This window comes from Mus caroli, unplaced genomic scaffold (genome assembly GCF_978045245.1).
Source record: "Mus caroli unplaced genomic scaffold, Mus_caroli_1 scaffold_20, whole genome shotgun sequence".
Lineage (NCBI taxonomy): Eukaryota > Metazoa > Chordata > Mammalia > Rodentia > Muridae > Mus > Mus caroli.
In genome coordinates this window covers 29,005,678-29,030,182 of record NW_028227275.1, presented here as the reverse complement: position 1 = coordinate 29,030,182, position 24,505 = coordinate 29,005,678, and the positions used below count along the sequence as shown (strand labels likewise).

The 24,505-nt window shown below is 39.3% G+C and overlaps 1 protein-coding gene across 5 annotated transcripts in view; it reads left to right on the top strand.

Moving 5' to 3' along the window:
• Positions 1–23,119, top strand: part of A1cf (APOBEC1 complementation factor) — a 76,701-nt gene extending 53,582 nt beyond the window's left edge. For 3 of the 5 annotated variants that reach the window (XM_029472880.2, XM_021151317.3, XM_085834240.1), the window contains 6 exons: positions 3,564–3,661; positions 7,745–8,018; positions 9,959–10,164; positions 13,301–13,437; positions 14,091–14,242; positions 15,876–23,119. In XM_029472880.2, coding sequence (XP_029328740.1) covers positions 3,564–3,661; positions 7,745–8,018; positions 9,959–10,164; positions 13,301–13,437; positions 14,091–14,242; positions 15,876–16,027 — 1,019 coding nt within the window. In that variant the 3' untranslated portion in view covers positions 16,028–23,119. The remainder of the gene's footprint in view (positions 1–3,563; positions 3,662–7,744; positions 8,019–9,958; positions 10,165–13,300; positions 13,438–14,090; positions 14,243–15,875) is intronic. The other 2 variants (XM_021151318.2, XM_085834241.1) reach the window with 1 other exon arrangement.
• The last annotated feature ends 1,386 nt before the right edge of the window (positions 23,120–24,505 follow it).

The window sequence follows — 24,505 nt, the reverse complement described above, 5'->3', positions numbered from 1 at the left end:
TCTGCTGTCGTGCTAAGTATGGTATTGTGTAAAATCTTTTCCCTTAAACAGTTCGCCAGTAGCAGAATCATCTGAAGGACTGCTGAAAGCAGACTGCTCACCCCATCTGGTTGAGTGCACACTTTTGTATTGCATTTCTTACATTCCCAGATGCAGCTAATGTTACTGAGTAAAGAACTACACTTTGAGCGTGTTTTCCTAATGTCTGTTAGGATCACAGATCTAGTTCTTCTTTGCCGACAGATAAGCCTTGAATAATGATAGCAAGCACTGAGGAGGAATATCTTAAAGGAAAGCCTGTGGCCATTGCTATTCTACAGAAGCTAGCCAACCCTGAATATAAATAACTCTGAAAGTGGTGGCTCTTGTTTGGTCTCTAAGTAGGGTTAGACCAGGGTAGTATCTAGATGGGAGAAATTCATGTTGTATTATTCAAACCCCTACTTTCTAATTTACTTTCTATGCTCAAATTTTCACAAATGAAACTTTCCATAAGCAGAGTCTGAATATTGCTGCTAAAAAAGCATAAAAATTTCAATACTAGCAAGAATTTCAGAACGCCCAAATCCATTATCAATATCAATGCTACATAATTAACATGACTGATGGTGTATATGGAAATTGATAATACATTGTACTCTGTGTGTTTACTGAGAGACTAGCTCTTGTATCCTTGACACTAAGGAAGAGGTAAGTGAAAATGATATTTTGTGCAGCTAAAGTACACACACCCCCACACACACCTTAGGAAATTATAGCTCAGAAGAGCAGAGTGGAGGGGAGGGGTGGAGGCCATCCTGGTTCAATGATCCTTGGTTCTCATTGACCAAGACAAGCGTGGGATGAAGCCTTTCTCACCCTTCCATCCAACACTGAAGGACTAAGGATATTGACTTAAAATCTCAGTTAATTATATGTCCTGTGTTTCATGGGCTCACATGCCTTTATTTCATTGTCTCAGTCTGGCCAGATAATTTTGCTCTGTGTAATTATTGCCATGAGACACTAAGGGCTTCTTATGATACTTAAGATACTAAATGGAGAGAGAACTACTGCAATACTTTAAAATTACCCTTAGATCACATGTCTCCCATTGTTCCAAAGGAAGGTAATTCATGGTCATTGAACCATGCGGTACAGTATGAGTTCTAAATGCTCCAGTGACCCTGAATCTGAGAGAGCAACTGAACTCCGATAGGAAAAGGATTTTCTTTTTCTTCCGATTCTTCCTGGGAATGGTGTTACGTCATGTTGACTCTGAGAACCACATGTGAAATGAAGAAACCCAGCCTTTCAAAATCACACCAGCTGAAAGATAACCAGTGTGCTCAGGTGGTAGTGAAACAAGATTCCACTTAACCATCAGCTAAAGAAAACATTTGTTTGGAATACTGAGCGGGCAACAGTATGCTTAAAAGATAACATTAAGCATCTTTGTCCAACTATTTTTTTAATATGTTATCCTTAATATGTACAATGACCTTTCTACATAAAAATAGGATAGGTTGCTTTCTGGATGTTTTTACACAAAAAACTAAACTAATCTTTATAAAAGCAGGTCAATTAAAATAATTTCATCATGGGACTGGAAAGCTTGCACTGTTCTTGTAGAAGACCCCAATTCAGTTGCTAGCATCCATGTCAGCTGACTCACTAATGCCTGTAACTTGAACTCCCTGGGATCTATCACCAACTTCTGGCCTCCACAGGCCCCTGCACTCACATGCACATAACTACACAGACACACAGACACACACACACACACACACGCGCGCCTATAATTAAAATGCTTTCACTTTCCCCAACACTTTTTTCTCTGTTCCTGAAGTAACCATGCTTAGCAGTTTGATATCCACCTTTCCAGGTATCTCTGAATATAGGTGGACTTGAGTTTGTCTGTATTTACACGTGGGTTGAGATATTTAAAACAGATACTCACATTTTATCCCATTATAAATTTTAGAAACAGACAATAGGGTTTCGATCTTACCATGTAAGTGCATATCATCTTACTCTAATCTCTTTAAAGACTCAATGGAGCTTGTAAAAAACAATGTGTCAAATGGAATCATTTCTGAGAAAATGGGTCTTGCTTTCTTTTGTTATTTCTATGGTGGCCTAACCAGCATCTTTATAGAAAATCCTTGTGCATAAGCAGAAACTCTTCGGTATAAGAAACAAGTTAGAAATAGTAGATAAGTAGTTTTCTCCAATCTTTCAAATACTACAGGCAGAAACTATTTTAGATTTCTGATGTGCTTTCAGAAGCAACATTTGGGGAGGGGGAGGGTGTTCAAGACAGGGTTTCTCTGTACATCCCTGGCTGTCCTGGAACTCACTTGGTAGAGCAGGCTGGTCTCGAACTCAGAATCCACCTGCCTCTGCCTCCAGAGTACTGGGATTAAAGGCATGTGCCACAACTTAAAGATGTTAATTAAGTGCATGGGACATATGATTCTTAGTTAGCTGCATGCTGTGTGAATTATGAACCCACCTTTGTTAGAACTGTAACTTCCTTGTATTTTTATAAAAGTAAAATAAAATTAACTACACAGTAATTAGCACACCACATTGCTAATGGCTCCCCTAGTTCCAGATTTCCTTTATAGACAATAAAATAGGGTATTCTCAGCAGAGTGAGTGTGGTGTTTCTAATGGGAGTGAGTTAAGTCTTTCCCACAGGCTTCTACAGTGCCCAGAATCACACTTCATTGACACCATGATCACTTACCAGTAAATGACTTCATGAAAAGCCTAAGGAAGATAGTACTGAGCTGTGAAGGAAGTGTCACAGATACCACATCACATTCTCGTGACATTGGATATTCATGTGACCTGATTTTCCTTCTCTTCCCAGCAGACCTGGATGAAAGTTCCACCATAGGACACAAGATCAGGCACTCCATGGAGCCACACTAACACATAATAGGGGGTGGGACATAATAGGTCAAAGCAGCTAATACTCCTGGCTGAAATCTGACCAATGCGAATAGGATGGGAAATTGTGACTTCTCTCACGCCCATGGATCATTGCACAGTATTGTTTCTTCTCCACAACAGAGACTGGGGGAAGACTTCAGCAACCAGGGGATATACCCGCCTCTCCTCTCCAAGGCTGCATGAGTAGTTCCTTGTTCATCCCCTTGCTCTAGCTGCAATTGAACTTTCTTACTTCTATACCTTGGTTGAACCTCCAAGATACAGCAGTATTTTGAAGTAAATGAGTTAAATAAATATATGTGTATAAGATGACCAATATCAAGCTAGTTTAGTAACACATTACCTTGTATAGAATATTATCTTTTATATTTCTTACCATTTATATTTTTATATCTCCTTACTAAGATGTTATCCTTACCTTTAAATTTCCTATAATCTAGGATTAGAAAACTTAGTTCATAACTATTTATAATAAATCAGGTTATCAGCATTTTATAACAAGTAAAACTTATATTGACTATACAGAATTCTCAACCTAGACATGCAAAGGAATCTCACCCTTGGAAGCTAGCCACATCACTGTCTCAAGTTTGCTAATAATGTTGCTGCCATCATATCAACAGGTGCTGTGGAAAGAGTGAAGAAGATCCGAGACTACGCTTTTGTGCACTTCAGTAACCGAGAAGATGCAGTTGAAGCCATGAAGGCTTTGAATGGCAAGGTAACATAAGAAAGAAGAAAATGCACACAGATTCCATCCATACTTGGTATAGGCATGCTCTACCAAAGAGCAACCTCTGGAGTCCATGTTAGCCCAGCTCTCTTTCCCCACCACTGACCCAGAAGCTGCAGTCCTTTGGGGATGTGCAATAGAGAAATGGCAGGAAAAGATACAGAGAACAAGGAAGTGGCTAGGTAGCTAATTCTAACACTTACTTCTTTTTATGACTTGAACAAGTCACTGACCTCAATTTTTATGTGAAGAAGGGATTCAAGTTTTTTTCCAGATGTTCCCCTAGTCCTTGCTAGTGTTCTATTGCTGTGAAGAAGCACCATGACCAAGACAACTCTTATAAAAGGAGCCATTTCACTGGAGTCTTGTTTATAGTTTCAGAGGTAAGCCCATTATCATCATGACAGAAAATATGCCACAGCAGGCAGGAGAGTAGCTGACAGCTCTATATCCTGCTCTGCAGGCATCAGGCAGAGAGAGACACTTGGGCTTTTGAAGCCTCAAAGCCCCAGGGACACACCTATTCCAACAAGGCCACACCCCCTAATCCTTCCAAACAGGTCATCAGCTGGGAACTAAGATTGCAAACACATGAGCCTATGGTGCACATTCTCATTCAAAGTACCAAATCCCCCAAGTTCCAATTATTTCTAATTATTGTACTTTATAATGCAGTGATTTAAGGAACATTAGCCAGAAAAAAAGGTCAAGATAGCTGTCATTCTGATCTCGGTATTTGATCTTCCCAACAGGGAGGCTTAGAATTCCTCTCCTTGCCAAGAGTGAAGGCTAGGAGAAAATCAACTTCTATATATGCCTACTGTTTATTTGTCTACAGAAACTTATATAGTATTTGGATCAATCAAATAAACACTAAAACCCATCTATGGGCCACTGATCTGTAATGTCCAGGATGCAAAATTAATCAAAGCAAAGATGCTTATCAAGGGGTTGAGAGTCTAGAGAACTAAGTCAGGCCCACAAACACCTCTGCAAAGTAGTCAACTCGATGTTATTAAAAGACATTTAGAAGTAAGAAGTTCAAATGAAGGAGTTCAGAAAACCATCATGGATTAGAAGATTCTGTGCAAAAGAATGTATGAAAATTGGATATACTTTCAAAGGGTAAATTATGGCAAGGCGAGTCTGTCTTAATGGCGGAATTTGAAATATTAAGAGAACATCCGAGGACAGCAAATTGGGTCAGAGCACAAGGCCCAGGAGACCGCTCTGCCCATTAAGTCTTCTATCAGTTCAGATTCCAGTAGAGGTTGGGTAGAAAGAAATTCACTCCACAAATGTGAGAAAGGGGGATTCAAAAATAGAGTGTCAGAGGCTAGCACTCACAGATTTCTGGCAGTAAATGCACAATAGAAAGAGCAGGTAAGAGATGCCTTAGCAAGTTCATCTGAACAATGCTTTTTATACCCTCCACCCGTACCCCATTGGTCCCATGAAAGCATCTCTTCTAAACAGCAATTACCAAATGGTTGTCATTGTCTGCGCCAGCAATCCTTGGTCTCTCAGGCAGTCCTCAATTTGGTCCTCCTGCAGGGGATGCTTTGGAGGTTGCATGGCCCCCAGGGTTTTCACAGAGGTGGCCCAAAATGAGACCAAGCTGTAGAGAGCAAACCCCTTGGAAGGAACATTGATCTAGAATCATACTGCCCTAAGGCTGCTGGATCTTCTCCAAAAGGTCTTTGGTTAAATAATATAGTGGGTCCAAGAAGACATCTCAGGGAGGAAACCAGGAAAACACATCCTAAGTTCACTGTAGTCTCATCCCTATCCTCATATACAAGGTTCCTGTCGGCCAAACTCAATGACAAATCAGAGGACCCAGGAGCCCAAAGAGGAACTTATATAGAATAATTACCAGAACAGACTGCAGACTGGACACTGGTGGGAACTGGATGTGAAGAACAAGGGAAAGGCTTCCCAGCAAAGATTCCTTCAGACCTGGGGGAGCCTAGGGCATGTGCAACCTTAGGGACCTGCAACACTCTTGTAGGGAATTAAGTGGTGACTCTGAAGTATATATATATATATATATATATATATATATATTGTAAAGTAAAATCAATTGATATTTAAATGTACCTTATGACCAAAACTTTATTTCTTCATTGATTACTACATTAGCATCTTTAAAATGATACTACTTCAAAAACAATGTTTAAGGTAGCTTTCCCTCAATAAACATGCCTGAATTCACCTGGTATCTACTGAGAAGAACCAGCAACCATAAACCCAGTGCTAAATAATACACTGGAATAATTCCAGTTGAAAAGTGTTTAAGTTATACCAATTTTTAAGGAAGGGAGGCTTTGTTTTGGCTTAAAGTTTAAGAAAAGATAGTCCATTTTGGTGGGGAAGGGATGGAGATGAACTAGTCCAATTCTTTCCAGACTTACAGACAGAAACAATGGCATTCATTGTAATAGTCTCTATGCCAAGTTCAAGTGGCTGTATTACGTTGGAATGTTTTAATAAGCACATACAGAATATTATGAATCTGGAGGCAGTGGCAGGAGCATGGGATAGCTAGTCACACTGTAACCAGTCAGGAAGCTCAATTATTATTTGTTTATTACATAGACACTTCTATAACAATGTTTACAAATATGTAGCTAAATATGTGCTATACTATTACTAAATACTATTAACTGCTATGTTTAAGCATAATATAAAAATTATGCATTAGTTTTTCTAAGCTGCTTATTATACCTATGGTTATTTCTATTTATTGGAAAAAGTTAGACTTTGGGGATCTTTTGTAAGATAGTGATCATATTACAATTTAAGGAGACCAGTGAAATGGTACACGGTGGCTAGCAAGATCACTCCTTTCCTTTTCAAAAAAAAGATTTATTAATTAACTAATTAATTTGGGTACTTAAGATAGAGAGGGGTATCTCTTTGTAGGCTATACTTTCTGGAAACTCACTATATAGATCAGGCTGGCCTCAAACTCACAGAGATCCTCCTGTCTACCTCCCTAGTGCTGTTATTAAAGGTGTATGCCGCCTGTCTGGCTATTGCAATAATTCTTAAGGGCATTTTTTTTATTTTTTTAATTAGATATTTTATTTACTTACATTTCAAATGTTATTCCCTTTCCAAGTTTCCCCTCCACAACCCCTCTATCCCCTCCCCCACCCCCTAATTCTATGAGGGTGCTCACCCACCTACCCACCCACTCCCACCTCACTGCCCTGGCATTCTCCTACACTACATCGAGCCTTCACAGGACCAAGGGTCTCTCCTCCCATTGATAAGGCAATCCTCTGCCACATATACAACTTGAACCATAGGTCCCTCCATGTGTACCCTTTGTTTGATGGTTTAGTTCCTGGGAGATCTGGGGGGAGGCGGGCTCTGGTTGGTTTATATTGTTGTTCTTCCTATGAGTTGCAAACCCTTTCAGCTCCTTCAGTGTAAGGCCATATTTTAAGTGGTATCTGACTTGAGAGTTCTCAGTATCCCTATCACCCATATCCCTGACATCCCTATTTAGAAACTTCCAACTTCACAGTAGGGCAAACATTTGCAACAGTCTATTAGGTTCCTCTTGCTTGAGTAGAAACTAACTAGGCTCCTCTCCCTCCCCAGGAAATACCTATTAGGTAGCTGCTCCAATGAGCCTTTTGTTGAACCTGGCAAGACTTGCTCACCAGAGTGTTAATAAATGATAAGATATCTTTACTGGTTTCTATCACCTGCATTTTATCATGCTGCATAACCTGTATTTCACCCATAAAGATCCCCAGCTGTTTATACTTACATAACTATGCGATTTTAAACACAAGTATCACACTTAATAGAAAATATTGCATAATTTTATGTCTCAGTGACTGTCTCTGTATTATAAATTCAGTAGTCAAAATGGCATTGTTAAGCCTGTTGCCATTCTGTGCAACTATCAACAAGACTACTTGGAGACTAGTCAACTGATACAGAAGCATGGGATTGGTAAGGGACAAAACCATTAAGAATTGCAAGTCACCAAATGGTAGACCAAGACTTGTCGGATGACTTCTCAGCTTGGCTTTTCCTCACTCTCTACAACAGGTGCTGGATGGTTCCCCAATAGAAGTGACCTTGGCAAAGCCAGTGGACAAGGACAGTTATGTTAGGTACACCCGGGGCACCGGTGGCAGGAACACCATGCTGCAAGGAGAATACACCTACCCTCTGAGTCATGTTTATGACCCTACCACAACCTACCTTGGAGCTCCTGTCTTCTATACCCCCCAAGCCTATGCAGCCATTCCAAGTCTTCATTTCCCAGCTACTAAAGGACATCTCAGCAACAGGGCTCTCATCAGGACCCCTTCTGTCAGAGGTAACACTAGCTAGTTCTTGTCTTTCCATAACTCCTAAATTTCAAATGACTAATAAACTAGAGTTTAGATGAACTACAAACTATATAGTTCGGTAGCCTTAAAGAGATTGGGTGGAATCACTGGGAGAAGAAAAAACAAAGAGTAGAAAACTGTTTCTAAAAATCGAATATATCAGCATCTCTTGTTTTATAGAATCTGTTTTTTCACATTACAACTGGTTATTGAAAATACTTGTCAGAACATGATATGAATGTGCGCAATATATAAATTAGATCCTTGAGGGATCCACAAAGTAGGCACAGAATACAACGTAGCTCTATAACCATTGCTTCTTCCTCCTTATTAGACCAACTAGACTGATTACAGAACTTTCAAGGGAGAGCAGTATTGCCCGATGGGAACCTCCTCCAATGAGGCATTCTCATATGAACTCCTTCCCAGATATGTGTGTCACACCTTTGTTATTCCATGTGTTTGTCTGCATGTTGGTCACAAGGGCTTACTGTATATTCCAGGCTGCTCAAGAACCCCCCAGCACCTGCCTCTGCCTCCTGACTGCTGTAGTGGCAGATGTGTAACCCATCTATGTGCAATCACTTTGAAAAGAGGCAAACAATTAAAGAAATTAATATTTCTTTAGTATAATGGAAACCAAATACATTAAAATAGAAAATAAACTCAATCTCACTGTCAGACTGTGTTTTATGTTTAAATCCTACACAGATTCACTGTTTGAGCAGGTTTCTGAGCTCAGGAAATTCAGTAAATGATAAAAGTAATTTGTCTCTGCCTTGTGGTATCTTTTATTGTAGTTTTTCTTGGTTATAGCCAACATTATATGGATCCCAATCCTGTTTTCCACATATGATAGCAATCTAGAAAATAGAAACAAATGATGTGTTTAAATACACTCTTGGGTGTAACTTAGAATAGTCCCATCCAGATTACTATGGAAACAATTCTCTTACTATGTTACATTATTTTTCATGCGAGAAAAATGAATTGAACATCTTAGGACCTCTTCAATGGCCTTAAAAGTTCTTTTCTCATAATACAATTACCCCTACCAAAATTGTAATACAAAAGTGATAATGAAGATTTTATTTGAAATACTTTCTATATATTATAACAAATTATGTCATGAGACATTATGCATATATATGTAATGCATCATTAATTAATCCATATATCTTATATATTATCAACCAGTTGTGATGTAGAAAAAAACGCAAACTCCATTCCAAGGGGAAATAATACATAGCATTAACAAAAACATAATCAATGAATGATATTTATGGGCAAAGAGTGATCCACTTAATGGTTTATTCCTTTATGTCACCAATAGGAAATCACTGTAGAAATATGGATAAACAAAAATCAAAAAGGAATCTTTGTATGAAACTCAACAAAATTAAGCCTCACATCAACAGTGCATAAGAGAGTGGTGAACTTAAAGAAAAGGTGCTTTCTAAATGTTTGTCTGATGACCCACCATGGATGTGATAATCAAATTCACTTCTGCCTTACTGGCAGAGTGGCATTTACTCTAATAGTCTCTATCCCAGACTAGCTATAATTCAAATTGTCATATTATATTGGGATGTTTTAATAAGAGCATACTGAACCTTAGTGATTCTGCCAAAAATTTTAACAAAACAGTAGTTAAAAAAAAAATACTTTTCCTTCTGACAAAATTTGAAGCAGCTGTGTACTTATCAGTCTCCTTGAAGGAATTGCTTCCTTCCGAAGGAGATTTAAGAAAGCAAGAGTCTATGGTGAGCCTTACCTGAGGTTGAGTTTCATTACATTAGAATCTTAGGTTATCTGTCCGTCCTCCGGGCAGTAATCAATGTGACTTGGGCTAACTTTTCCATTACAGTAAGATTCAGGGTGATTTTCTGGTGGTTTGATTCAGTTTAATGCCTTCTTACATTCCTAGAAATTTACATGAATGTCCCTGTAGGGGCTGCGGGGGTGAGAGGACTGGGCGGCCGTGGGTATTTGGCATACACAGGCCTGGGTCGAGGATACCACGTCAAAGGAGACAAGAGAGAAGACAAACTCTATGATCTTCTGCCTGGGATGGAGCTCACCCCGATGAATACTGTCTCTTTAAAACCACAAGGAATTAAACTTGCTCCTCAGGTAGGTAAGATCAATCCAGAGGTAGTTAAGTTGGGCCAGGGACCATTGTTCCCATGGTTAGAGTTGATCTTAATTTGGGATACTGTTCTGTGGCAATTAGCTTAGCATACTCCCAGTGGCTGCTGAGACCGGCTGCCATTCTGGCACTAAATGGAACTTCTTCAAGACCCAGCAAAATGAAAAACAAACAAAATCCTGAAAAGGAATGTCAACCAAAATCTTAAATGAAAATAAAACAAAGCACAGACCCCAGTTTGGTTGTCCAGTGCCAAATGGAAAATGGTCAGCCAAGAAATATACATACAAGATATATATATATATACATATATATATATATATATATATATATATATATAGGCATGCAGTAACAATTAATGAAAAAAGAGACAATAAATTTGAAGGCAAGTAGGGAGGGCATGTGGGAGGCTTTGGAGAAAGGGAGGGGAAGGGAGAAATGCTGTAACTATATTATAATTCCACAATTTTAATAAAAAGGAGAGAGAGGGAGAGGGAGAGAGAGAGAGAACATTTGACCATGGAACCTAGGTAAATCCTAAACTGTAAAATGCCATCAGTCATATAAAGTCTTCTGTACTGGGGCAGTGTTATGATGGTAATTGTATCATGATGGTATCTACTGTTGTGTTTCTACGTTTCTGTGTGACTATCTTTTTTTTTAATTGGTAGAAACTGAAAGTTATAATTATTATTCCAATAGGGAAACTACATACTATGTTTGATAAATTAAAACAAAACAGACTCAATCCCTGTTAAGCCCAGGTTCTCCTGTTATTGTGCATCACCTGCTCTCCCTCCGAAGCCAAATAGCTATAGTTATAGTCTGTGGATTGTAAGAGAAACATCTCTGCTCTCAGGAGGAAGGTAGAACTCTGATTTAAGAAAACAAGTAGCCTCAGGGTTGCAACCAAGAGCCAAACAAACATGATATTGGAAGCTTGACCAGAGAATGAAAGAAGAGGTATTATCAATGATTTCTTTTATGTAACTTTAAGTAATTTTTCTTAAATTATATTCAGGCAATCAGAAAAATAAATAAATAAACAGAGGAATGTCTATCCCCACGGCAAACAGGAATCATAAGTTTCAAAAATAGCATTTATTGAGCTTTTCTGGTGAAGCATGTTTGTTAGACACTAGAGATGCAAAAATGAATATAACAAAAATCCTTGCAATCATAAATCAAGTAACAACCTAGTGGGATAATACTGACACATGAACAGATAATTACAAGGAAATCAGGTAAGGGTCAAGATGAAAATATTTGTTCTGAGCCAAACTCTCTGCTTACACATTAAAGCTAGATGAGAGGGTGGCCATAATGAGAAATATTTAACTAAGGTGTCTCTAAATTTTTACAAATAGAGTTGAAAAATTGAAGACCAGGCCACCCCAGCCAATGTGGCTGGAGACTAATCCCCCGTTAGAAGTAGGAATCGCCAACCAGTAGACAGGGATCAAGAAGTGCCCTGCCCAAGAGGAAGCTGCAGAGACCATGCCTCTAAGTACATTTGTTCAACTGGCATAAATGATCAGACAGCCTATCTACCAGTCAAAGCTAACTGATAAGACTCAGGGAACCTTAGAGCATGCTTACAAATGACGGGAGATGCTACTAAGTGCTTTTTAATAATGGAAAAATAACTTCAGTCTTCAAATTAATAAACTGGAAAATGTCATGGGAGACAGCAGCTGTATTAATGTGAGAACAATGAGATAGGAGGCTCCAGAGAACTGAGCTTGGGGCTGGGGGAGGCACTGTTCCTTTATATTTTATATTCAGTTTCTTCTGACACAGATACTAAATCTGCTATGTGAATGGAGGGTCAGGACCTCAGCATCCCCAAAGCTTTAGGGTAAAGTAAACATGAATCTTTTGGGGGAAATCTCTGTTCAGGGTGATTACAGAAGTAAAGAGTAACTAAGCAGGCAGGAAACAAAAACAGGTGCTCATAAAAATAGCTAAAAGTGGCACAAGGCCAACTCAGTAAAACAAATCACCGCTGCGAATACATATTAATGTTGATCTGTACATACTGCCCCAAAGGATGGAAAGGTGGATCAGTGGTTAAAAACATTTGATGCTCTTGAAAGGATGCAGTCAGATCCCTAACAGCCATATAGAGTAGCTGACAACTACAGTTCCAGATTGATGCCCTCTGTGGGCCTCTGAGGGCACATGCATGTGATGCAGATACACCCAGGCAAAACACTCACTTATATGCATAAAATAAAACAAATGAAATAGGTGAGAAAACAAATGCTAACCCATAAGACCTCCTGATTTTTTTTAAAAAATGTGAAGTTAAAAAAAAAAAAAAAACATTGTATGAATGGCAAGAAGTAAAGATATGTTCTCAAGTTAAATGCCTTAACCGTAACAATAACCATAACCATAACAATCCTAACCCTAACCCTAGCCTAACCCTAACCCTAACCCTAACCCTAACCCTAACCCTAACCCTAACACTAACCCTAACCTAACCCTAACCCTAACCCTAACCCTAACCCTAACCTAACCCTAACCCTAGCCTAACCCTAACCCTAACCCTAACCCTAACCTAACCCTAACCCTAGCCTAACCCTAACCCTAACCCTAACCCTAACCCTAACCCTAACCCTAACCCTAACCTAACCCTAACCTAACCCTAACCCTTGAACCCTAACCCTAACCCTAACCCTAACCTTAACCCTAACCCTATGCACAAGGGCTTAAATGCAGATAAGAGAGAAACCCACCCACATAGTGCTACAACCACAACTTCCCAAAAATTGGAATAAATACATACACAAAAAGTAAAGTTAAGCTCTTGGTAATTATACATACATATGCATTCATATAATGTGTGCATGTATGCATATATATATATATACACAGACTAAACTAAAACTACTAGAGTAAATGGTGTGAGAAAATGATTTTATGAACTATAATAAATGTTCACAGTTTAAATAGAGTCCAGATTAAGTTCAACTAAAATTTTATGAGTCATTACACCTCATGACATTTTTCTCTCTTCTATTAGTTGAATCTGAAGTTCAGAGCTCGAAGCCTAAAATCTAGAGAAGCAATGCAAATGTGACATTTGAGGGAGAAACTGTTGTTTTTCTCTTGTAGATATTAGAAGAAATCTGTCAGAAAAATAACTGGGGACAGCCAGTGTACCAGCTGCATTCTGCCATTGGACAAGACCAAAGACAGTTATTCCTCTACAAAGTAACTATCCCAGCACTGGCCAGCCAGAATCCTGCAATGTGGGTACCTTCTCCAAACTCCTAGTAACTGAAATTTTAGATAAGATTAGCCTGGGTATTAACTGTATTTGATCTTCACTCCAATAACATACCCAACCCACTCCCTTGTAATTAAATAAAACAGCAGGCACTCGCTCAGCTGGTATTTATGCACCAGCTGTTAGACTGGCACCTAAAAGCCACAAAGTCTCAAACATTGGGAAGGCTCTCTAGGATAACTGACTAATGGAAAGGAGAGATGATTAGAGCCTGTAAGTGGTTCCTTCCTGCAGTGTTTAGGTTGACACAGGTGACCTGTGTAAAGTTGCCACTTCACCGTATAACCCTCTGTCCCACCTTTTAAATTTCATATCAAAGACCCGATCATTAAAAGATATCACCTTCCAGATTCTACCACCAGGCTGCATTTATATATATTTAGGAACCATCTTTTACCTTAGAAGAGTCATGCAGCAAAAATTATATGTGTTCCCAGGAATATCATCTGCTACTGAGGTGCGGGATCAATGCACAAATATGCCTGTGTAGGCTTGTATGTAGAAGCTTTTTACAACAAACAGGAAACACACACATACACAAAATCCCATCATCCAATCATCTTTAACCTGAGTACTTAAATTTCTGAATAATTAACATTGCTGACTGCTTTCCAGCCACCCTTTCATACCTCCAAAGCTAAGCGCCTATGTGGATGAAGCGAAGAGGTATGCTGCAGAGCACACTCTACAGACACTAGGCATCCCCACAGAAGGAGGGGACGCTGGGACTACAGCACCCACAGCCACATCTGCCACTGTGTTTCCAGGTACTGGGGAGCGGGGATCAGTCACGCCAGAAACAGCAGGCTGCAGAATGTCTGGGGGACAGGGGGTGGGGGTGGGGAGCTTCTTTGTAGAACCCTCAACTACATGCAGACAGAAAAGAGAGGGGGAAACAGAACCAAAGCAGCCTAAGCTGGTTGGCATCTGTCTGCCTCTTCTTTAATGGCCCACGATCCTGAATGAGTCAGCACCCCTGAGACTGTTGACTTGCTGAGTCTGAATTGGTGTGAATTGGCTTTTACTATTATGAAGTGACTTTGGTACTACTATTAGCTGGTATTTTTTGGAGCTCTAGCTATGAGCTGGGTCCTCACTAAAGTGCTCAGCAAACTATATATTCCCCACAAGGACCCTTATGGTGCTTAACAGTTGACTTAGAAGTGCAATCCCTTTGTATTACAAATAAAGAAGCCTAGGACTGGGAAGACTAAGCAATTTGACCACTGTTGGCTAACTTTTACTTGTTGTTTGGAGATTTTTCTACTTTTTCTTTTATATTTGTGTGTGTATGCCTATGTGTGCATACACATGTGTGTATGTCTGTGTAGTATATATATGTTTGTATGCAAGTGTATGTGTGGAGCCCAGAGGTCAGGGTCAGCTGCTTTGCTCCGTTACACTCTACCTCATCTTTTTAAAATGAAGGAAGGATACGTGTGTGTGTGTGTGTGTGTGTGTGTGTGTGTGTGTGTGTGTGTGTGTTTACATGAGTGCAACTTCCTGAAGAGGCCACAGGTGTTAGATCCACTGAAGCTGGAGTTGTAGGCAGTTGGGCAGCCAACATGAGTGGATCCTGTGTGCGATCAGTATGTATTCAACCACAGCCATCTATCTCTCCATCCCCTTTATCTCATCCTTTGAGACAGGCCATCACTGAAGCTGGTGTTACCAGAAAGACTGGAATTTCTTTCCAGGATTCTTATTCTGTTTAATACAAAAATTTTTAAACAAATTAAAATAAGCTTGAGGACAGTTAAGTTATAGGGATAGATAGACAGATAAATAGACAGACAGAAGATGATGGAAGATAGATAGATAGATAGATAGATAGATAGATAGATAGATAGATAGATAGATGATAGATAGATAGATAGATAGATAGATAGATAGATAGATAGATAGATAGATAGGCAGATAACAAAATAGCTAAGCAAGCTGTAAATCTCAGCAGCTGCTCGAAAGGCAATTGAAAAGGAAGGAAAGTAAGCCAAGCTGTTGCCACGTGGCAAAAGGAATTGGGTGGGACTTCTTCAGAAAAAGTGAGAAAGCCACAGTACCAGGGAAAGCATGCTTAGCTTATATCCAAACAACAGAGAAAGAAAAGGTATCGTTTCCATTGGTTAAATAAGATAGCTTTTACAGTTCTCCGTGTATCCTAGAGAGAGACCCTGTTTCAAAACCTACAAAGAGCAAACCCAAAAATGGACACCTAAAACCAATGCTTTTCTACACAACTAAGCCCACGTGCTGGATCCCCTTGGAGCACATTTTCAACATACAGACTCACTTGTTATAAGCAATATGCTAATTCTATAGTACTGCTAAAAGAAAACAATGTGCCAAAGAGGGAGGGAATCTGAATGCTTTTCATAAACTTGTCTCTGCCTCCTCCTCCAGGATATGCTGTCCCCAGTGCCACCGCTCCTGTGTCTACAGCCCAGCTCAAGCAAGCAGTGACACTTGGACAAGACTTAGCAGCATATACAACCTATGAGGTCTACCCTACTTTTGCACTGACCACCCGAGGCGATGCATATGGAACCTTCTAAAGATCCCTGTCCTCTAAGAATAAGCCTTTATAGAAGGATCTGTAGAAGACACAAACCTCTAGCCAGATCCCTCATGATCACAAGTCATACCTTCCCCCAAAGCAATGCCTTTCCTGAGACCACAAGATTTATTCATCGTATTACTCATGAAATGTGACTATTATTCTTCAACAAAATCAAATGTTAAGCTTTTAGCTTAACAGAAACCTGAAGATCCACGGACAGCAAAAGTTGTTCTTCCAAGGATCCTGAGTGTCTCAGGAAGAGGATAACACCCTGACAAATTAGCATATGCTCTTAGTACGGAGAGCTGGGCAGTCCATAGTAAGGCACAGCCAGTAAAATGCCCATCTCAGTCACTGGCTGGCAGCTGCTACTTCATTCACAGAACTTAGACACCAGAGAAAAGCACGAAGCTCTGTAAGAGGCCTTCAGCATTACATACAGTGTGGAGTATGATCCCAGGCTGAGCTCAGCAAAACTGTCTGAAACATTATAGATTCCTTCTCACTTTTGGTCTGGACATTCCACACTGTTCACCTGTCATAGGTCGGCATCCTCCTGTCCCTGCAACCTCTGGGGACTTTCTAGAAATCAGTACAATGTATTTCAGATATACTTGAGACAAATCCAAGCCCTGTATTTATTCAACTCTTTAAGCCACTGTTTTCCTTCAGGATCCTTTCCCTGCCCAAGGATTCCCAAATCACAGAAACCATGCCAGTACCAAGTTCTAGAGTGAAAGATGACTTTGTGTTTTTTATTTTTTGGTCAGGAAATTCTGGCTTGTCCATACTCATTTGCTTTCATCTCAGACTCATTTTGCTGATCCCAAACACTATAAAGTAAATCAGACCTACATAAAAATCACTATGATATTTTCATAATCAGAAACTTGACCAAAAAGTCATTTCAAAGAGAAAAGTGTTTGGCTTTTGTCTCGCTGGGTAGCCCAGGCTGGCCTCTATCTTGATCTTGTGATCCTCCTGCCTCTGCTCCCCCCATGCTGGTGTTGTTTACACACAACACCATACTCATCTCCAAGAAGTTGCATTAAAATTGAGGTTACCTTTGAGTTCTCTACCCAGTTCATAGTAATCTACTAAGAATCATTGACCATCCCATCTTTTGATTGTCTTTCAATATGTGCAGCTGGCTTTACTATGACTGAGTCCCTTTATAGTGAAACTATTCCAGGAAAGCCTTATACCCATCATGGTTGCTTAGAGACCATCCCTTTTAGCATTCAGTAAAAGTGTTGTTTTCCAAAATGTCCCGATTTAGACCATCTGATAGTGACTGGGGGAGGGAGGCTACATACAGGTAAAAAGGATGTAATGTTCTGATACAAATTAGATATAACTCCAGCCTTATTGGGGATTTTAGGAGATATGGCACTTGAATTCCCATTTTAAAAACAAAAACAAAAAAGCTTTTGGCTCTTGTGAAAGTCTGTAGAACTCAAGAGACAATAAAGACAAAAGTACAGAAAATATTGTCAACTCCTTGGAATTCTGGAATCTAAAATCAGGCCAGATTCCATCCAATCAAAGCCAGGGAAATGTCAACCAGAGTTGAATACCTCATAACCTTTAGGTTCTCTTAAGTCTAGCTAGACATCTAAAGTTGAGAACCCCAGCTGAAACGAAAGGCTCTGGATTTCCTGAATTATGCCTGCTTTCTCGGGTTATTGTGTTCCTAAGAACAGGAACTCCCGAGCTTGGCAGCATATCCAAAACACCTAAAGAGCTTTCAATCAGTTAAGGCCAAGCTCACAGGCCAAATATATCAGAGAGTCTTGGCATGGGGCCTGACATCAGTGTTTCAGGAAGGTTCCTGTGTGGTTTGAGAAAGCAGCTTGGAGTGGGACTGTTAGAGTCTTTGTAGATCCACTCCGCTTCTTTCATTCTTTCCTTTATAATTCAATCTGCACCAAATACACAACGCCTATACATTGTTTTAGTCAAAAACAAGTGATCATATAGCTGTCATTAGAGTTATCAAGCACATGCTCTCCAATATGGCTTCAAACTAATTATTAAGCAAACTTTAAAAAGAAAATTCAACTTCCCTTAAAGTAATTCTTATATTCAAATTTATACTCACCATAACCTGTTTTTATTCACAGAGAGAGAGAGAGAGAGAGAGAGAGAGAGAGAGAGAGAGAGAGAGAGAGAGAGAGAGAGAGAGAGAGAGAGAGAGAATTACATTGACACACAAATGTTCTCTGGCCAGGTAAATTTCTCCTCAGCCTGTAAAGACATTTCAAATTCTACCTGAGGAAGACCCTCAAAAATATATAGCAAAGGACTCACTATATGTTTTCTCAAGATAGAAGATGCTGTGGAAGATTGGAATCCATTTAACAGGAAAAGATAAGGGCTTCATACAGATAATACCATCATCATCCACTAAAAGCATCAGCAACATCATACCAAATGCTACTAAAAAGAAATCAAGTGTGAAGAAAATTACCAGTGGGATATTACATGCTTACTGTCCAGAGAAAACATAACTAATTAATGGCCTGCCTCCCTGTGGCTAATCTATATACTACTAAATGGATGGATGGATGAATGCTGCCTGCTGCTGCTGCTGCTGCTGCTGCTGGTGATGGTACTGGTGCTTCTTCTTCTTCTTCTTCTTCTTCTTCTTCTTCTTCTTCTTCTTCTTCTTCTTCTTCTTCTGCTGCTGCTGCTGCTGCTGCTGCTGCTGCTGCTGCTGCTGCTTCTGCTGCTGCTGCTGCTGCTGCTGCTGCTGCTCCTCCTCCTTCTCCTCCTCCTCTTCCTCCTCCTCCTCCTCCTTATTCTTCTTTTTCTCCCTCTCCCACTTCCTCTTCGTCCTTCTCCCTTTCCATCCTATTCTTTCTTCTTCTCTTCCTCCTCCTGCTCCTCCTCCTCATTCATTCTATTCTTCCTCCTCCTCTTCTTCCTCTTCCTCTTCCTCCTCATCCTCCCCCTTCTTCTTTTTGGAGGGATGGTTCTGAAATTTTACTTTATTTTGGTAATATAGAGAGAGGAATTTGAATTCCGTTGTAACATTCACAGTCTGTGTCAGTGTGTTACTACCATGACAGACCAATTTTTGGTGTACTGGGTTTGACTCTAGGGAGAAAATGAGTTGCTATTTTGGGTGGAGGTGTTGCTATTGGATTTAGTTTTGGGGTGTTTTATTTTGTTAACATTTTTTAAGACATTTTCTCCCTATGCAGCTCAGGCTGGCCTCAAACTCTTCAACCTCCTCTCTCTTCCTCTTAAGTGCTGGGCTCATAGGCTTGTACCACCACACATACCTCAAAGATAAACTTTGAGAATATCAAGTGTCAAATGAAAGGTTAGTTTTGCATAGTGTTTATATTTTAGATTTAGCAAATTAGGACTAATACCTTCTGACCTTACAAATCACAAATCAAAATTCATCTTATCTCTTCCCTGTGTGCTTCTTAATTCTTCGTGGAAAAACTTAAAATCATCAACACAACCAAATGATATTGACAAGCCACCCTGGGCAATAGTTTAGAAGCATCTACCAAATTAGGATTTGGTTTCTAAAGTCTGTCAGTTGGTAGTTTGTTGATAAAATCCGCTGGGTATTATTTAGAATAGAAAAACTGGAACCAGGTGGGACACAGTCTCATTTTTCTTGCCTGTCAACTGCTGCCCTTTCTCAAAAGGCTGCTCCCTTTTATCCCATACCCTAAGCTAATCAAGAAGAGTACCTCCAACTGCAGCAAACAAAAATGCTCCTAGATGACGTAAGGTGTATCCAGCAGCCAGCACAGTATCATGCCGAACAACATCCAAAACACTGCTGACAAACTACCTTGTATAATAAAACAGTGACATCAAAAATACCTGGCAAGGAGGGTCATAAACGAAAGACATAAAATTAGGTTTTGTTTCATTTTAAAACTTTCTTAATTCTTTCAGTCATGTAGAATAGCAAAATTCTTTATCTATAATTTTCAAATTACGTTCATTTTCAGGTTATTTTAAACATTCTCAGTCAACTGAGCCATGACTGAGATCCATGTCAGTGAGGAGATACATCATTTTGTCCTTTGTGGAGTAAGAGACAAAAATAAATAAAGAATATATGGGAGAATAATCTTTAATTCAAAAGAAATTGGTGAAGTTTCTTAGTGTTGAGGAATCCATCCCTACTTAAGATCTCTTAAAAGGAATGTATAAGGGACAGAATGCTCAATTGTCACATGTCGTTGTGACCAAGTTGTGATCAATTCCTTGAACTTGTGTAAGAATTCAGGGAAGGAGCATATCTAAAAATTAACCTGGAGACTTGGCACATTCTTTATCTTATGAATACACTTTTATTGTCATGAGATACGTTTTCATACAGCTTGGACAGAAGGAAATGAGGCAGCATACACTACCACTTGATGTGAGATACACTACTAACATCAGAGCTTTAACGAGTTCTCAAACTCAGTGATGAGGCTTTCTTTCATCCGAGTGCTGTCTTGGAAATATTCTGAATTTAATTCCAACATACTCCTCAGAAGTGCCATGTGCCCTCTGGGCCTTAATTTGTGCCAGTCTTAGAACAAAGTGTATCACATTGTCAGGAGTGAAGCTATTAGGAAAAATGATCGGATTTCCATCATATCTCTTTTCTTGTGAAATAAAACATTACATTTCTATCAATAAAAATTAGTATAGAATATTCTATAAACTCTCGTGTCCAATATTCCCAAATGCTAGATTTAATTTTAAATGTTTATACAAAGAACTGTGCCACAACGTACCTCTTGAACACATGGAATCATTCATGGCAAACTGTAAAGTTGTGGTTCCGGTCCACCTCGATTTTGTGGTAACAACTTTTTAGATGAATTCATAACTAATCTAAAAGAGGAGAAAGTTGCACACCAAAAGCCTTCATTCTTTCAAGTGTGTTAGGCAGACGTGTCTCCATTTTGAGAGAGAAATCAAGAAAAAGAACAAAGTTTGCTCTCTTCTCTCATGTGCCTTCCTTAATAGAAAGGGAGATATCAAGAAACAGCCCCTTAGGTCACTGGAATGTTTGTGGAGACTGAAGAATATTTTCCCTGCTCAGGGATTATCAATTCTCTCGATGAGTAACAATACATCGTGGTAGACAGGACAGCCCTAGCTGTTACTGAACCCCACAGGACAGTGCCCCCCCTCTTAATCTGAAATATCTCCCCACAGCAACACCTTCCAACATTTGCTCTTTGTTGTTCCTCTGTTGGTTTGGCTTTCCAGCTTGCAGCCGCAGCATCTGCTCTTCGGAGAGGCAGGTGCAGCTTGAACTAACTGGCTCGGCTGCGGATTGGTGCAGGATCTGTGAACTGAAGAAATGCATCCCTTCTTTGCTAAGTCACCTCTGCCACCTTCTCTCTAGGGGTCCCTCTCACCATTCTGTGTCTGGTTATCCTTTTCCTCTCATTCTCCCTGGACTGCGGACTTGACTTCCGCCTTTATTTGGCAGAACCAGTACAATCAAGGCCAGACTGGGCAGGGGACAAGATAAAAGATGGCTTTTGGGGATGTTTGCTTACCCTGCCAAGATTCACAGAGGACTAGGGGAGTCTCAGAGTTTTTGCGGGTTCTCTCCTCCCTTCAGCTAAGCTAGTGATACCTCAAACTAGAAAGAATTTCTGTATAGATGTTTTTGCCCTTTCCTTTCTGTTTTTCAGATGTTCGCAAAAGTAATATCTGCATTTAACTTCACAGTTCCTGTTGCTCTTCCACTTTCTCATCCAAACTCTTCAGTTTCTCCTATGCAAAGGCTTCCGTTGCTTCCTAATAGAAAGTAGCATCAATGGCTTATGCCCCTTTTCACGAAATTCTCGCCTATCATTTGTTGCCTTTACTAATGCTGAGAATTTTACAGTCCATGTTGATTGACCCACCTGCTCATTCATGACAGAATGTGTCATTGTCTACTGTGTTCTTTGTTCACCATATGCCCTCTGTTACTCCAGAAATGGGAAATACAGGCACACATATTTCCGTTCCTCTCTGCAACAGGAACACAATCCAAGGAGCGCATTCTTCACTTTTCAAAACTGAACATAACGAGATCAGCTGGTAACTTTGTCACTTCGTCAAAATCCCCAGAATAAGCCAGTTCCATCCTAACCCTTGTATTTCCAGTACTACCACCCAGCATGTTCTTAGAGTAAAATGAATTTTAAAGTATTTCTTCCCAGAAAAATACCAAGAGCTATGTAAAAATAAAAGACAAAGGTTTAGTTAGTCACAAGCTTTAAACTTATGGCTATAAGGAATATGTACCTGATTTAAAATTGTGATGAGCCCCACACCAGGCTTATTTACTTGAAAACATTTTGGTCATTAAGTATTTCTGTTTACTAAATATGCTTGTGTTTATAAAATTCAAAACTCTATTTAACAAGACTTTGCCATATCTCCATGTTTTGACAGTAAGTGGTTTACGGTGCAGTCTTTTTATCTTCTACAAATATACAATCTTATTTTCAATCTTGTTATTTTGTATTATAATTCCTAGGAGATATTTGGGAGTTCAAACTCCAAATATATCAATTTAAATCAATCTTCATTATCTTGCTTTAACTACTTAATCACTGGTATTTTTAGTACTATTCTCTCATAGAAATCTTTTTTTAAATCAATTTTTGTGACTGCTATACAATCAAATATTACTTTCTCTTTCTCTTTTATCTTTTATTGAAAACAAAGCTTTAAACAAACTGGATTTCCAGTTCCCAGGTGTTAACACCCTTGGTTCTTTTCTTTTTATTGTTATTTATATGGACTTATCTAGTGTACCAAAAGAAAGTTATATTAAAAGAACAGTATTAAAGAATGTGCATAAAGCATTATTTTTGTACTTAGAGTACAATGTTTTGTAGAGCTATATGATCTAGTTATATTAAGTAACATTTTATCATTGGATTATTAGGAAAATGATTGTTGCTGTGGAAAATACAAATATTCTGGTCATATGATTTAGGGTCATAATTCAAATGAAATGAGAAATGACACAATTTTGTAAGATTTTAGGATGGTGATATGGCTTTAATTGAGTTTTCAAGTTCCACAATAAAGTTTTAGAAATTATCAACCTGGCTTGCTAATTTTTCTTTCCTGAAAACTGAAATTGTGTTTGTTTGGGTTTTTTTTTTTTTTTTTTAGTAAGTGTCTGAACATAAATGGCACACACCTGCAGTGTGCACTTGGTTGGTCCCCAGAGCTCTGTGTTTATGTCATTTCCTTATAGCAGATCCTCTGGGAGTGTATGTCCTTTTCCAGTCAACAAGAAAGTGAAAGAAACCCAGAAACTATAAAATAAAGACAAAAAGACTTCACCCAAGTTAGTGTGAAATCAAGGTTTACCTGGGAGCATCTACTTATCATTAGTGAAAAGGAAAATTCATCATTAAATGGTTCCCTGGGAATAAGTCCTGTTTGTTGATCTCTCAACTAAAAATTGTTCCTATTTGTAAAAGGATTTAATGAAGAATGTTTTGTTGTTTTTGTTCTTGTTTGTTTGTTTGATTGTTTTATAACAAATCAAAAAAAAAGATATTTAGGGAAAAAAGATTTAAAAAGCAAGAATTTGTGACTATACAATCTAATATGGATAGCAAAGCCTCAAGTTTTTCCTTTTGGTACTGGGAATATTGGAGTCCCCTTTCGGGACTTTTAATCTCCTCAATGAAAGAGTCTAGAACAGGACTCAGTGGGGCTCAGTGGCAACTGTGTTAGAGTTCATGAGAAACAACAGCCCAGGCAAGCTGTCAATCAAACCAGATGCCAGGGGCAAGAAAAGGAGAACATGGAAGAGAAAGCCACGTCTTCTGAGTTAGTCCAAGAAAATAGGTAAATCATCAACAGAGTATGCAGCCACATGGCAAAAGAAGAGAGGGCTTCAGAGAAAGACTGAGAAAGCTGAAAAATGCCAGGGGAAATGTGCTTAAGATTTGGGGTGGTGTCTCAAAGAAAAGGAGGTAGAAAAGAAAAAGAGAACAGTTACACTTTTCTAAGTTAGTTCTCAGAAAACAAGACAGGCTCCATGATGTTCCCTTGATAGTGTTCCCTGATTGAAGCACTGACTGCAGCAGGTGTCTGCAGGAAGGGTGGGGCTGTAGAAAGGATACTACATGCATTATCTCATCAAGGAGATGGTTGGTCCTCCCCTCTTCTTAGCATGTCTTCAGATGAGGCAGTTTCCCTAGGGGTGGATGCCAGTTCATGGGACTAACACACCTCAGCTAGATAAAGTGTTTAAACAGAGAGAACAGTGGTAAGGAACAATTTGAGTCCTTGAGAATGTCAGGTCTCCCTGAACCAGAGGTAACACTTAAATTTTATTCTTCTGACTAGACAGAAGTAGTTTAGTCTTAATGGGCCCCAACCAAGTCTAGGTACCTCTACCTTTTTGTACCATAATTTAAATCCTAAGAAAGGGCTTCCCTTTCTAATGTTACAGGGGAAGAGGAGGTATAAG